Source organism: Ascaphus truei, chromosome 1 (genome assembly GCF_040206685.1).
Source record: "Ascaphus truei isolate aAscTru1 chromosome 1, aAscTru1.hap1, whole genome shotgun sequence".
Taxonomy (NCBI): domain Eukaryota; kingdom Metazoa; phylum Chordata; class Amphibia; order Anura; family Ascaphidae; genus Ascaphus; species Ascaphus truei.
Window position 1 is genome coordinate 315,882,567 of NC_134483.1, and position 14,739 is coordinate 315,897,305.

Here is a 14,739-nt window from a genome sequence, read left to right on the forward strand (position 1 = left end):
GGCATAAACAGCATGTGAATAAAGCTGTAATTAATTTATTAGGAGAGGACCCTAAATGTGAGGATAGTAGTAACAAAATGATAAAATCTATCTTCAAAGCTCATAGATGGGGGCATGTATATGCCTGTTGCAGGGGAGAATGCAACCAGTAGTAGCCAAACCGACAATAGTGACTGGTTCTCCTGATGTCTCCTCGAAAAAATACCCCTAGAGCTGAATGATGTATGTCATCTTAATGCCATTAAGTAAACATAAAAATGACCTGTTAAGCTACTCACTGTGTGGTCTCTCCTCTTGAGCTTGCTTCCGGCTTTATGGTGCAGTAGAGGAATCCAACTGTGGAAAAAAGGAGCACAGCGGACAAAAACGGGGGCCAAGCACAAACCGAAATGGTTAAAAACTCTGATGCATTTCACGCTCTTGGCGCTTTGTGAAGGAGGGTTTTGACAAACTCGTGACAAAAGCGCCAAGAGCGCAAAATGTGTCAGAGTATTCCCCCATGCCGCCCTGGATGCTGTCACTCTTTATCAATAAATTATTTATAATCATTTCGGTTTGTGCTTAGCCCGTTTTTGTCCGCTGTGGTCAGTTTTTCCAAAATTGGATTCCTCTACTGCCACCTCAGGACTTTGCCGACTATTTAAAGGAAAAGATGGGATCCATACGTCAGGACATCCCCCTCTGTATTCTCCTCCAATCCTACACCTGTTCCTAACTCTCCTCTTGCCTTCCTTGACTCTTTTTCGTCTGTCACAGAGGAGGATGTGTCGCTGATGCTCCTCTTCTCCCTCTACCACCTGTCCTCTTGACCTCATTGCAAGACAGAAGGGATGTCCCTGCTCAGCCCTATAATAATGTACTAGAGGGGTGTTATCTGGGAAGATACCTAGTGAGAAACACGGAAGAGAAAGAATCCCTATTGATGCACACTCCTCTACTGATAGTTAAAATAAATCAATTTTATTACACTGTATAAAGAAAGAGACACAAATGTTAAATTTAAAACCTCAAACAACGCCTGTGTGCTTAGTGATTATATGTTATTCCACATAAAGGGGTTGATGATTAATCCCCCAATGGTGAGCTACAGTGACATAATCCTAATGTACAGCTGGAAGGATTTTCTCATACTCAGCTGCAATGTACTATTAGCGTAGAAATTTACAGCACTAGAGTCAAAGAATAAAAAGGAAGCAAATGCCCCCCTGTTATTAGCCTGTGAGAGAGAGACACATAGGGTCACATCTCCGTGGTTAGCCTAATAGTACACTGCGAGACTGTGATGTCTCTAATGTATGTATGTATGACCTACGCTGTAATGGAGAGGACTAATAATAATATGCTAGCAGGCTTGTGACCTGTGACAGGGTAAATAAAAGCCACCAGTTATATGCCTGGAAAACCTATGTCTAGTCTGCAGTGCAGCACTGACTAGGTTAACTTCAGCTGGGAACCTCAGGACAATTAGTTGGATCCCAGCTGCCTAATCAAGGTGTGTTAAAACCCAGGCTGTAGACACATGGAGCCTGGCTGTTGAGGAGAGAGGAGTAAGCTACTGAAGAGATTACTGATACAAGGTCTGTGAGCAAAGTAGATGAATTGTGAACTGTCTGTCCCCTGCATAGAAAAGGGTAACTGCCTGATTTATACACTGTCTGCTAAAGAGAAACTGTTTTTGTTTGTCTGCTGAAGAAAAGCCATTTTTCTTTTGTTGCTGATGAAAAGCTATTTTTGTTTTGTGTGCTGTATATCTTTTAAGGCTAAATAAATAAGCCTTGTCAAGAAACCCGCGTGTGTAGTTGCATGTACCCTGCAACATGACCCAAAAGCAGTTGTCTGCAATATAGCAGTGGGGGAGTTAGAGAATTTTTTTTACTATCTCCAAACCTTGTGAGGCAATCTGATTCACCTCCTATGAGGTATATTGTTGGTCCCTGTGTCGATCCCTTGCTGCTGTTGTAGTGTAGCTAAGGTAAGGTATACAATAAAACCCATCAGGTTTACTATACTCTAATCCAGCGGTTCGCAAACTGTGGGACGCGCTAGATTTTTTAGGGGGGGCGCGGCCGGTTGCAGAGGTCCCATGATCTTCCCCAAGGCATTTAAATTAAATACCGGGGGACCGCGCGAGGCCTCTGCAACTACACTTACCGTGGTTCAGAAGCTTGGTGTCAGGCGTCGGCATGGCAACGCGCCGTCAAATGACGCCACGGGGCCATGTGACATCAGGGTTGCCACGGTAACGCGACGTCACACGACCCCGCGGCGTCATAAGGCGAGGTAAGGTGGGGGACGCTCTAACTGAGGAGGGCAGGCAGGGGGTGCGCCTCAAAAAGTTTGCGCGCCCCTGCTCTAATCCTAACTATTGCTAGTGGTTGCCCAGGTTAGCCCACATCATAGTTTAGCTGACTGGATGCAATATATTCACAGACAGGGCCACCAACAGAAATCATGGGGCCCAGGACAAATGAAAGGAGCAGGGCCCCCTTCCCCCCAAACCCATAGCGTACCACCCCCCCAAACCCATAGCACACCTACCACGAAAAAATATCTTTTAGCGCACAACTTTTACTTAACTGTTTTCTTATTGTGATACAGAAAAAAACATTACAATGCAACCTATTTATTTTTATATTTTCAACAAAAGACATGACTGCCTGCCTGGGTGGGTGGGTGAATGACAGTAGAATGACAGCTGGGTGAATGACGATGGGTGGGTGAATGAGGGTGGGTTATTTGAGGGTGGGTGGGTGGTTGAATGACGGTGGGTGGGTGAATGAGGGTGGGTTTGAATGACGGTTGGGTGAATGACGGTGGGTGGGTGAATGACAGTGGTTGGGTGGGTGAATGACGGTTGGTGGGTCAATGTTGACTGTGGGTGAATGAATGACGGTGGATGAGTGAATGACGGTGGGTGGGTGGGTGAATGACGGTGTGTGGGTGAATGGGAGACAGTGACTGGGTGGGTGGAAGACAGTGACTGGGTGGGTGGGAGACACAGACTGGGTGGGTGGAAGACAGTGACTGGGTGGGTGGGAGACAGTGACTGGGTTGGTGACAGTGCTGGTACTTCCCCCTCCATCCCACATTGGGAGCAGGGGGAGGGGCCGCCGCAGGAGGAGCTGGTACTTCCCCTTCCGCCCCACGTTGGGAGCGGGGGGGAGCGGGCCCTGCGCATGCCCGCCAGGACCGCGGGGGAATCGCCGCCATTTTTTTTTTACATTTATCTAATTAACTGGCGCATGGCCGCGCTGGAGGCCCGGCCGCCAGACCCCCCTGACCCACGGGGCCCGGGACGCCAGTACCCTTTCTCCCCCGCTGTTGGTGGCCCTGTTCACAGAGAGATGATGTTCAGCTTAGTGCAGCTGTCTAGTGACTCAGATCCTACTTCAATAAACCGCGGAAACGTTCAGCCTGCTGGTCCTACACCCTGACTGATGCTAGTGGTTGCCCAGATTGGCTCACATCATAGTTTAGCTCACTCGGTGGTAGTTAGTCACAAAGATAATGCTCCGCTCGGCACACTTGTCTAAGACCGAGACCTTTGTGTCAGTCGCGCTAGTGACGTACTACTGACGTGATCACGGTCCTCATGGGTGACCCACCTTAAAACACACCTGCTAAAGGAAGCATACAGTATGAGTAGCTCCATGGCTGATACTTTACACCTTATACATAAAGCTTGGCCCCCTGCAGACGCACTTACCAGAACGCCCTCCTACTGTCTCTCTACTTTCTTCCTTCCAACCAATTCGATTGTAAGCTCTTCGGAGCAGGAACGCCTTTTCCTAAATGTTACTTTTATGTCTGAAGCACTTCTTCCCATTATGTGTTATTTGTAATTTATATAATAAATCCCCTGCATTAATGCTGTGAAGCGCTATGTACAGTACATTAATTGCACTATATAAAGACATACATAGATAAAATTCAACTTCACTGACAAAAGTACAACAATGGTGATTACAGAAAACAAGAAAAACAAATACAAATCTGAAGAACATACAATGAGAAGAATGTATACATACATATGATTAAATCCATTTTATAATATTAATCGCAACCTTTTGTTTGCTAGTTGTACTGTTCTACAGAAAGGGTTATTGTTTCTTCTTTTTGAGAGCTTCCAAAAAGCTAAATACTGCCATTTCTGGCCAGAACGTGCCTTAATAATACATGTTCGTATTAACGCCCTTGGTGATGTTTTTTACCTGCTTGGGTATTTGGCCGAAGTTGTTAATAAATCCAATGGTAGCCGTCTCTTTTAATGGGTCATTTATGTTATAGATGTCCACTTGCCCCTCGTAGAAGAGGTGATGGAAGACGTTGACAGCTTCCACTGCAGTTGGGCCTTGTTGTTTGTATCCAAAAATGAGATCAATCCATTCATGCAGATGGGAGCTGACATAATCACATTCCAGTGCCTGGGATAAAAGAGGCAGACTTAAAATGGACATCTATGCCAAACAAATACATCTCAGGCTTCTCTGTTCAAAACGTTAAATGATGATTTCTTCTGTATGTTAATCAAGTGTAATCCATCTATTTTGCATTCATAAAACTAAATGAAATATGATTACATAAAACAATAAGAACACAGTGATAGCGGCAGTAATGCCCTTGTCAGTGCTTATTTAGTTACCTCTCTATGCACCCGGATGAATTCTCGCGGGTCTCCTTTAGCCCATGGAGGAAGGAGAACATCCCCCAGTTTTATGCCATTTTGTTTAGAACCTGGAGCATGAATTAAAAGGGAACAGAAGAATATCACTTACATACATGGGACACATCTAGAAGCGACAAGACGTTCCCTGGTGTTAGATAGGAACAAATAAAATGCCATGTACAGGTAGTCCTCACGAATGGCATATCCAACGCTTTACAATGCAACCCTATGGGCCGTTTGTCGACGACGGAATGCGCTATCCATTGCTCACCGCCACTGATTAACATGGGACTCACTTTACAAAGGTTTCACTATCCAACGCTACTTCCAGAACGGATTCCGTTGGATAACCGAGGATTGCCTGTACTTGATTAAAGGTGCAAATTTATCAGTCCAAATACTGCCTTTCCCCTATTTATCAAGCTCACGTATTTAACCGATACATTTCCATTGGTTTCCTGTTTCATAGAGGTATCACATTCATATGAAATTAATATTGCTATAAAACACCTCTTTACCGAGACTCAAAGAAAACTTGGATTCTTTGGGAAAAACTTCATAACTCAGCCCTGCAGTGTTTGAAATCTCTGCTGTAATCATTTATTCAGTTAGATATAAGCCCTAACAAGCACAATGTATTGTACACCACAACTAAAATGGTCAAGAAGATGTTACATAACTGTTCTCACTTTATGGCAGCCCTTATATTCCAGGTGGGAATTTATATGCGGTATAGTTATATCAGAGCTGCTTTATACTTTGTTTAAGAGCCCTCTCCAGTATGGAAAGCAGCCATCGTGCCCACCTGACATGTTGTGCGCCATCTTATCAAGGAGACCACCTAGGACAAGTGCAATACCACAATGCTGAAGAGAAAGTAAAGGGCTGACACACCGCTTTGAAAATGAGCGACTTAACTTTCCCTTCGAAAATCCAGTAGCCTGGTACGTACAAAAAATGGGTTCCATACCAAAATATTGTGTTTGCCCCAATACCCCCATAAAGGTTCAATCCCTCTTAAGACCAAGTGTACAAAACGCTGACACCTATAAGCAGTGTTCGACAAACCTATACATTTGCTCGCCCCGGGCGAGTGGATTTAACCCCCGGGCGAGTAAATATTGGCCCAAGCAGCACACGTTTGGTACTAGGTGACGAGTAGATTTTTTTGTGTGGCGAGTAGATTTTTTGGTGATTTGTCAACCACTGCCTATAAGTATTTGAAAATGATTTGTTCAAGTAAACATGGTTCTATATATACCCCCGGTTTAGGGGATGCCATGGTGTTCAGTATGAGTTTGCACATGTAGTGCTCCCTCTCCCCCTCCATTATTAGCTTTCTGATAAAGACAGCATGGGGGTAAGTGCAAAGGAAACCAATGATTGAAAAACACTTCCCTCTCGGGTCCCTCAAAAAAGAATTTGTGCTTAATTTCCAAACAACAAAAAGTAGGTTTATGTGCTTGAAGAATGATTACATTGGTTGAATTAAGTCAATTTGATTGTTAAATGATAGACAAATAGTGTTATTTTTGGTCAGCTACTAGGAATTGCACCTTTAAATTAATAACGTATTCACTTGATTGCCAAACATTTGAGTGTCTGTTCTTAAATTACGGTTATTGGATCCTGTCCCGTTTATAAGTCTATGTTTTCAACCTCCCAACTCTTAATAGTAAAAAGCAGAATATACAACTTCTCTGCCAACTATGTGTTACTCATACAGCCAGCACCCCAGCAGACATAATATTGTCAAAACACCACCACATTTAGGAGGAGAGACGTCCTTAAACTGCTGGTGGCTTCCATCAGAGAAAAGTGAAGGTGGCATTATTTAATTATTTGGCCTTTACTATGACACCTTATCAGGCACAGGGCATATAAACTTGCTTGCAGCCTGTCTTTACCGAGATCAAAGTTGTTGGAGTTCAGCAGGAGCTCAGGAAGGTAAAAGAATTCTGGAATGAGCTCCTTCACGTCAGCCATGTTATGCTTGGATGCCGAATACCACGCCTCGCGCACACTGTGAAACATGCGATCAGCAAGGTCAAAATGGCCGCCCTATGGAATACAATATGGATAAAGCATGTTTAACTCACAAAGATGAGTTTTACAGGCATAGAAAGAGCAATTGTGCCACACAGAATATAAGCAATAAATTATTATTACATTTTTATTGTAATATAAATCCAGCATTTCAGACCCATCTCACAGTCCCACACAGAACGTCTGCTACAACACTGGAGCAATTGAATAACAATTTATGTTTGGAGTTTGAGTAAGTAATGGCTACTATTTGAGAGGCATAATGGAATAGCAAAGGTTAAAAACACTTGACAGCTTCTACATGTGTCTCCACACCACCTTTTCCAGCTCTTTTCACACAGTGCGTATATATCCTGCAGATATCATCGAGTCTTAGTCCCATCGTGAGAACATGCATGTATCTGAAGTGTTCACTTCTAGGCCTAATCATAGGGTCTGTATTAAAAAGGCATTGTGCAGTTTGCATGAAAAAGCTGGAGAGAGGGAACAGCAAAGCTAAGAGACACATGGGACAGAGACCGGTATTTTGTCCTATGGAGCTCTTCAGTTTGATGTTGTTGATGGTTTTTCATTGTGAAGCTGGATGTAGCATGCAAACTGGTCTATTAAAGTTAGGTTAGAGAACGTTACTTGCTTTCTCACCCATCATACCCCTATGGAGGTATGGCAGAAAATGCTGTTTTATTGAGCTCATTTCTACAAACAATACTTGGTCAGTCAGCAGTAATGACCACCTGATGAATTTATACACATCAACCTATCTTAAAATGGCATGAATTCTTGTTTTTTGATTTTTTTTTCGTGGCCTCCGGAGATTAACCACATTGATTTCAGCTCCAGGGGCCCCCTGCTCCCCGAGATACTGCTCCACTGTGTGTGATGTCACTGTGTGTGATGCCACTGTGTGTGATGCCACTGTGTGTTCAGCAAGTGCTGGCACAGTCAGAGTTTCCCCTTCCCAGCCCGCTCTTAACTGTAGTGATTCTCTGATAAGGACAGGGTGGGATAAGAGTCAAGAAAACAGGTGATTGACAAACACACCCCCCATACGGAGACCCATAAGAAATGCAACTGTTCAACTATGTGGGATTGCACCTTTACATTAGCAATCCCTCATATCAAAAAGTTACAGGTTTTGTGTTAGAGTTGCTGCGTTAAAGCAGCAAAACGTGAAAAATCCTATATGTTTTTTTAAAATAAGTTCGTTCTGTAGTATCAGAGAATATGATCTGCATTTATTTTTAACTTCTAGTGCCATTTTCAATGTACTAATCATCCTTTGGTTGATACAGCAACCATTTATAAAGTCATATCCACTTCCTCTTTTGAAACAGACTCTGACAGACCTTTTGGAGCTCTGCCTTTTGGCAACAAAGTATCACAAACAGATCTGTTGCTGTGTTCCAAACTGCAGACTGTCTATTACTCTGAAAGCAATAACAATAATGTATTACACTTGGTAATATAATGTTACATATGAGCTGCAGAATGTCACAGACTGCAGCACAAAGTTAGAAGACGGCCATTTCGTTAGTCACACAATCTGGATTTTTACAGATTTAGAACACGAGCACAAAACGATTGACAGGATGTAGAATTATACATTGTCTCATGCTTGACATATAAAAATAAAAAAGAAAGATAAAGAGGGGGGGTGTAGTATTTCTGCTTTAATGTCTTTTAGTTTTAATTTTTTATCTTTTTTTTTTTTTCCAAAAGTTTTTATTAGGCATTGTATGAAATACATTGTATACAGAATAAAGAATATTTTGCCTAATACAGGTTTTTCTTGTTTTATTGACAGAAAGAGGGAAAGACTCAATGCTCCCCCGACCTTCAAGTGTGGGTCGGCAGGGTTGGCGTGAGGGTCGAAACAGAGAGGGGGGGGGGGAGGGGGAGAAGTATGTGATGGAGAGATGAGGAGGGAGGGGGCAGGGTCTGGGGAAGGGAGGACCCTTCCTCCTCTGACCATTGTACTGTACTCTTTCACTACTGCTGTCTTCTAATGTGGGAGATGGTCGTCACTAATCTGTCATACGGGACAGCCACGGTTCCCATGTATTGTAAAAGGGCTCCGTTTTCCTTTTTAGAAAAGCCGAGAGCTTTTCCATTAACATAACTTCCTGTATTCTGTTTTTAACAGTTTGCCTAGGGGGGGGGGAGACACCTTCTTCCACGAGGCCGCCACCGCACATCTAGCCGCCGTGAGAATGAAGGAGATCAATTTACTTGTTGGGCGGTCAATGTTCTCGATTGGCCTGGCCAGCAAGTAGGTCAGCGGATCAATGGGTATTGTGAGGTCTGTGACCTCTGTGATTAAAGTCTGTATGGTTTCCCAGTATTTCTGAATTTCTGGACATGACCACCATACAGTATGTGGGCCATGTCACCCTTTTGTCCGCAGCCTCTCCAACATAGGTCTGAAGCCAGAGGGTAGATTTGATTTATTCTAACTGGGGTGAGATACCAGCGAAACAGTATTTTGTAAATATTTTCTTTGATTGTGGTACATATGGAAGTTCCTGAGGCTGATTCCCAAATACTTTCCCAATCCTCTTGGTCTATAACTATGCCCAATTCTGCTGCCCAATGGAGCATGTAGTCATGAACTGGAGCATCTGTTGCTCTTTCTAGTTCTGAGTATATTTGCGTTATCAGACCTTTTTGATGCCCTGTCTCTGTGCACAGTCTTTCGAAGTTCGTGAGAGGGGGAAATTCCAACGTTGGTGATATTGATTGGACGTAGTGCCGAATTTGGAGATATTTGAAGACATTCAATCCCCGTATTTCATATTTGCTTTGTAGCCTTTGGTAACTCAGGAATTCCCCAAAGCTCAGGAAGTCAGCAATCGCCCTTATGTTTTTGGTTGTAAATTGCTCAAATTGCCTGGGCTCACATCCTGGTGCGAATTTGGGATTTTGGATAATTGGTATGAGTTGAGATTTGGTGGTTGTGAGCTTGAATTTCAATTTGCATTTCGTCCAGGTCTCCCATGTATGTCTCATTGGTCCTAATTGGAATTTGTTTTTCTGCAAATCTTCCCTACTCAGGGACCAAAGGCATGCTGGCAGAGAAGCGTGCCGGCGTATTGCATTTCTATGTCTAGCCAGCAATATTGGCCGGGTTCCGCGTTCCATACTACTACCTGCCTTAACTGGGTGGCCTGGTAGTACCGCATAATGTCGGGGACCCCCAGGCCCCCTCTCCCCCTCGAAGCAAGTAGAACTGATCTTGCGACTCTTGGTTTTTTCCCCTGCCAGATGAAATGGAGAATTTGTTTCTGGATATTTTTCAATTCTGTGCCAGGGATGTGGATCGGGAGTGTCTGGAAGTGATATAGTAATCTGGGGAGTATGTTCATTTTCACCGAGATCATTCTCCCGATCCATGAAATTTGGTATGCCCCCCATTTTTCTAGGTCTAATTTTATTTTCCGAAATAGGGCCGGATAATTGTGATGGTATAGCGAATGGTAGTTCCCCGATATCTTTACTCCCAGATATTTGATATGGGAGGAGCACCATCCGTAGTTAAAATTTAGTTTAAGGAGTTTCATCTCTGGCTCTGGCAGGTTGAGGTTCAGGGCTTCACATTTAGTAGTAAAAAGCGGGGAGTGGCTATACTAATCAGACAAGGAACTCCATTCAATCATGTCAAAACGACCATGGATCCAGAGGGTAGATTTCTCGTGGTATATGGCTCCTTAGCGGGCTCGGCAATTGCTCTAATCAATGTATATGCCCCAAACGAAAATCAAACAGAATTTCTGAAAACAGTGCTTGAGGGCATAGACCCGGGATATCTGTCATCGATGATAGTGGGAGGAGACCTAAACATGGTCTTTAACCCCACCGAGGACAGATCAACCACAGGGGGTCACCCCCGTACAACCCACTCCCAAATCACCGGGAAAAGGTTCAGGGAATTAGTGGACGAGTTCTCATTGGTGGACGTTTGGAGATCACAACATCAGGGCCAGAGAGACTATACCTTTTACTCGGCACCTCACCAGACCTATTCGCGCATAGACCACATTCTGCTGACCAAGAACATCCAAGAGGCAGCCACGAAATCAGACATCGGCCCCATCACGTGGTCAGACCATGCCCCAATCACCTTGACCTTATCCACACCATTCGAAAAGACAACATCATTCTCCTGGAGATTGAATGACTCCCTATTGAACCACCGTGAGATAGAGAGAGAGATCAGAGCCTCCCTCAAGGACTACTTTTTCTTCAACTCAGGGTCGGTGTCATCTCCAGCGATACTATGGGAAGCCCATAAGGCGGCAATTAGAGGCAAATTTATCTCTATTGCCTCCCATAGGAAAAAATAAAGCAAAAACTGATTTTGGAACTTACTGATAACATCCTTAAACTTGAGCAATCCCATAAAGCTAACCCTGCAAAAAAAATCTATAAAGCCTTAACAATAGCCAGACAAAAGCTCAAGCAGACCCAACTGGAAAAAGTTGAAAAAGCCCTTAAATGGACTAATCAACATTATTATGATAAGGGTAACAAGGCGGACAAGCTTTTGGCCAGCAGATTAAGAGGCATCCAAAAAAGGTCCCAAATAACAGCGATTAAGAATGGGTCTGGCGAAACGCAATATAGCGACAAAAAAATAGCGGCGGAGTTCACAAAATATTATACAGAACTTTATAATTTACGACCAAAAATGGTCGATCAGCACCAAAAGCATCAGAAGCGATCAAAAAATACTTAGATAAATGTCAACTCCCCACCCTGACTGAAGAGGACAATGAGTTTCTCAATGCGGAGATCACGAAAGAAGAATTGGAAGAAGCGGTAAAAGCACTAAAGATCTCCAAGTCTCCTGGCCCTGATGGCTTCACAAATGTCTATTATAAGAGATTCTTGCCCATACTATCCACGCATCTACTAAAAATGTTCAATCATTTTATGGAGGGAAATTCGATCCCCACCTCCATGTCCCTAGCCAACCTAGCCATAATTCATAAGGAAGGCAGAGACCCGATGCAATGTGGAAGCTACCGTCCAATCTCCCTTCTCAACAGTGACCTCAAATTATATAGCAAAATTTTGGCCAACAGATTAAACCCCATTCTACCGAGACTGATTAACATCGACCAAGTCGGATTTGTGGCAGGTCGACAAGCCTCGGACAGCACACGTAAAATAATTAATATTATCGAGCATATCCACCTTACAGGCACCAAAGCAATATTACTCAGCCTAGACGCAGAGAAGGCGTTCGATAGAATTGACTGGCAATTTTTAGACCATACCATGCGTAAATTTGGCTTTCGAGACGCATATTTAGAAGGGGTCCGCAGACTTTACCAAGATCCATCCGCAACGGTAAAACTACCAGGAGGTAATGCCCAGAGCTTTGGCATTCAAAACGGCACGAGACAGGGGTGCCCCCTGTCCCCTCTCCTTTTCGCACTAACTATAGAACCCCTAGCGGCTACAATTCGAAACAACGTAGATATTCAAGGGATAGAAATTGGGCGTACGCATTACAAAATATCCCTCTTCGCGGATGATATAATACTAACTCTCTCAAGACCCCACATTTCCCTCCCAAACTTACAAAAAGAGCTTCTAGACTTCGGAGCTATATCAGGTTATAAAATTAATAACGTTAATTTTTTATCTTTGACAAAAATTTTTTTAAATACCGGGATATTTTGTGTGAAAACTAATTTTTTTTAAATGTTCTTAAAATTACTCTTTTTTTTTTTGTGCATAAAAAGTAAGAGTTCAACAGAAAGCATAGGCACAGCAATATAGCAAAAGGCCTCTAGGCTTAAATATCCACTAACTAGCTACAGTAAATGAAGTCGACTTTACCTGTAGTCTCAAGAAGATCTGTGTGAAAGGCTCCATTCGGACAAGATAAGAGGCAACAATCATAGCAGAGGAATAATGGGTCCCATAGTGATAAGCTGGCGTCTCTCCTGTGAGAAAAATGAGAGTAATTGAAGAGCATGGGCAATGCCCCTTTTTTAATAAACCTTATGCTGCCACTCCTTTTAGCCTAGATACTATTATACAGCACTCTTTGTTGGTCACCCTACAGTGTTAAAGCAGCAATACAGGGTTCATTTTTTTTTTTTTTTTTACATTTTATTACAGGTTTGAAGCAGAGGGTCACCGAAGGTGATCTGTGTTAATTTCACCTCCGGGGATCCCCCTGCTTCACGAGATACTTACTTCTGTAACTGTGCCAATACCTCTGTGGAGTATAAATATCCCGGTCACGTGGGCCAATAGGAAGCCACATCAGATGACATCACGGCTTCCTATTGGCCTGTCTGACACGGGACATTTAAATGCCGCCATTATGATAGGCGCACAGTTCCCTGGCTGCATAGACACTGGCACTGCTACGGTAAGTAATCTTGGAAGCAGGGTGTCCCCAGAGCTGCAATTTACAGCGTTCAGCTTCGGAGGCGCCCTGCTTCAATCCTGTAATAGAAAAACAAACAAAATACATAAATGAAACCTGCATTGATGCTTTAATAAACCTCTGCTCTGCTGAACTTAATAACAGGAGTGGGCAACCAAGGGACGGCCCACTTCAGGTTAAAACAATTGTCCTAATTACCCTTCGGCTTGAGAAGGTCGGAGGCAGGAAGGACATTCTATCGATGCTGCATATGGTTTCAATAATTCTCCTGCCACCAGCCTCCTCCCTCTGTACCAATGCCAAAAACAAGTTCACGCTGCAAAAAGTAGGGGATCCAGCGGTTGTGTAGCATTCACAACATAATTAATGCTCTTACTCCTTTTCCAGGGTCACATGCAGAGTTTTTGTGTAGCGGGTTAAGGGAAGGCCCACTACAGTATACAGGCAGACTAGAAGCACGGTAGATTGAAATGGTAGAAGAGAAAATGCACCTAAAAGAAGAACTGTAGCATAAATCTCATGTTGTGGAATGGTCTGTCTCTCCGAGAGAGCTTGTACAGGTGGTACATTAGAGCTACAGCCTCGAGCCAATGTAAGATGCTCCTTCTCCGCCACAAAGGTTTTATCAAATGACAATTACGTGGAAAAGCAGTGCTGACTTGTGTCTGGTGCATTTTTTCCCCTACATTATATTATATTTCTTTTATTTAAATTTATTTTATGAAAATCCTACCTACATGGTTGGGTCGTTAAAAAAAAAAAGAAGATATATTACCATCTGCATCACAGCAAAAGGAACTGTTTTAAATGCACTTGTGTTACTGTTGACCCAAAGTAAGTGCTAAATTGCGACACGGTTTTAAAGTAACTTTTGCCAGCAACCCCTTCTCTTCAGTTTGCCTCGATCACATTATTACCATTGGGATCTTCCCAGTCCTTGTACCGCTTCTTGTACTGAGCCAGTCTGTCATCAGTTTGTGCTCCCATTGGCTTAGCCAAGTTTCGAAATGTCTTGGCATTGGTCAGATCCAGTTCCTTAAATGACATTGGAGAAATAAACCAAGATGTTATTTAAAGTGCTTTTGTGAATTTACCAGGAAGAACATATATGTAGCATCCGGCATTTAGAAATATACATTGAATGTGCAATAAAGTGAGAATCTGAGAGATCCTTAAACAGAACAATTATCCCTCTCTAGAGTTTTTCTGAAATTAGTTAACTTATTTAATTACAAATTAAAAAATATACTTGATACCATTCACCATTTTATTTCTCTAGTGTTAAAATGGTCCATGCATGTGGTGCTCTCTCATTTTAAGGCAATATTTATATAATATATGTGTTTTTTTATATATTTATTGCTTTACAGTAATTCACAAAGGGAAAAAAAATACTCATATCCAAATGTCTTCAATAGGTCTTTCAAATGTTGTACATTGTTTACAGTGCATTGGATTCTAGATGTGGAACACATGCACATCAGCAAATTATTCCATCATTCACTGTACTGACTACGGTACTTAGCAGATGCTTATGCCATTAACTGTAAAGGCATTGGTGCGCCTACATACAGTACATTGCATGTCTGATTAGACTGAGACTGTAATTTGTTGTATTCCATGC

General features: G+C 42.9%; 1 protein-coding gene across 1 annotated transcript in view; it reads right to left on the reverse strand.

The window, feature by feature from the left end:
- WDFY3 (WD repeat and FYVE domain containing 3) overlaps positions 1 to 14,739 on the reverse strand; it is a 321,115-nt gene that overhangs the window by 19,817 nt on the left and 286,559 nt on the right. Inside the window, exons 52-56 of the mRNA XM_075604516.1 lie at positions 14,033 to 14,150; positions 12,557 to 12,663; positions 6,574 to 6,727; positions 4,643 to 4,734; positions 4,212 to 4,424 (exon numbers count right to left, since the gene is read on the reverse strand). Coding sequence (XP_075460631.1) covers positions 4,212 to 4,424; positions 4,643 to 4,734; positions 6,574 to 6,727; positions 12,557 to 12,663; positions 14,033 to 14,150 — 684 coding nt within the window. The remainder of the gene's footprint in view (positions 1 to 4,211; positions 4,425 to 4,642; positions 4,735 to 6,573; positions 6,728 to 12,556; positions 12,664 to 14,032; positions 14,151 to 14,739) is intronic.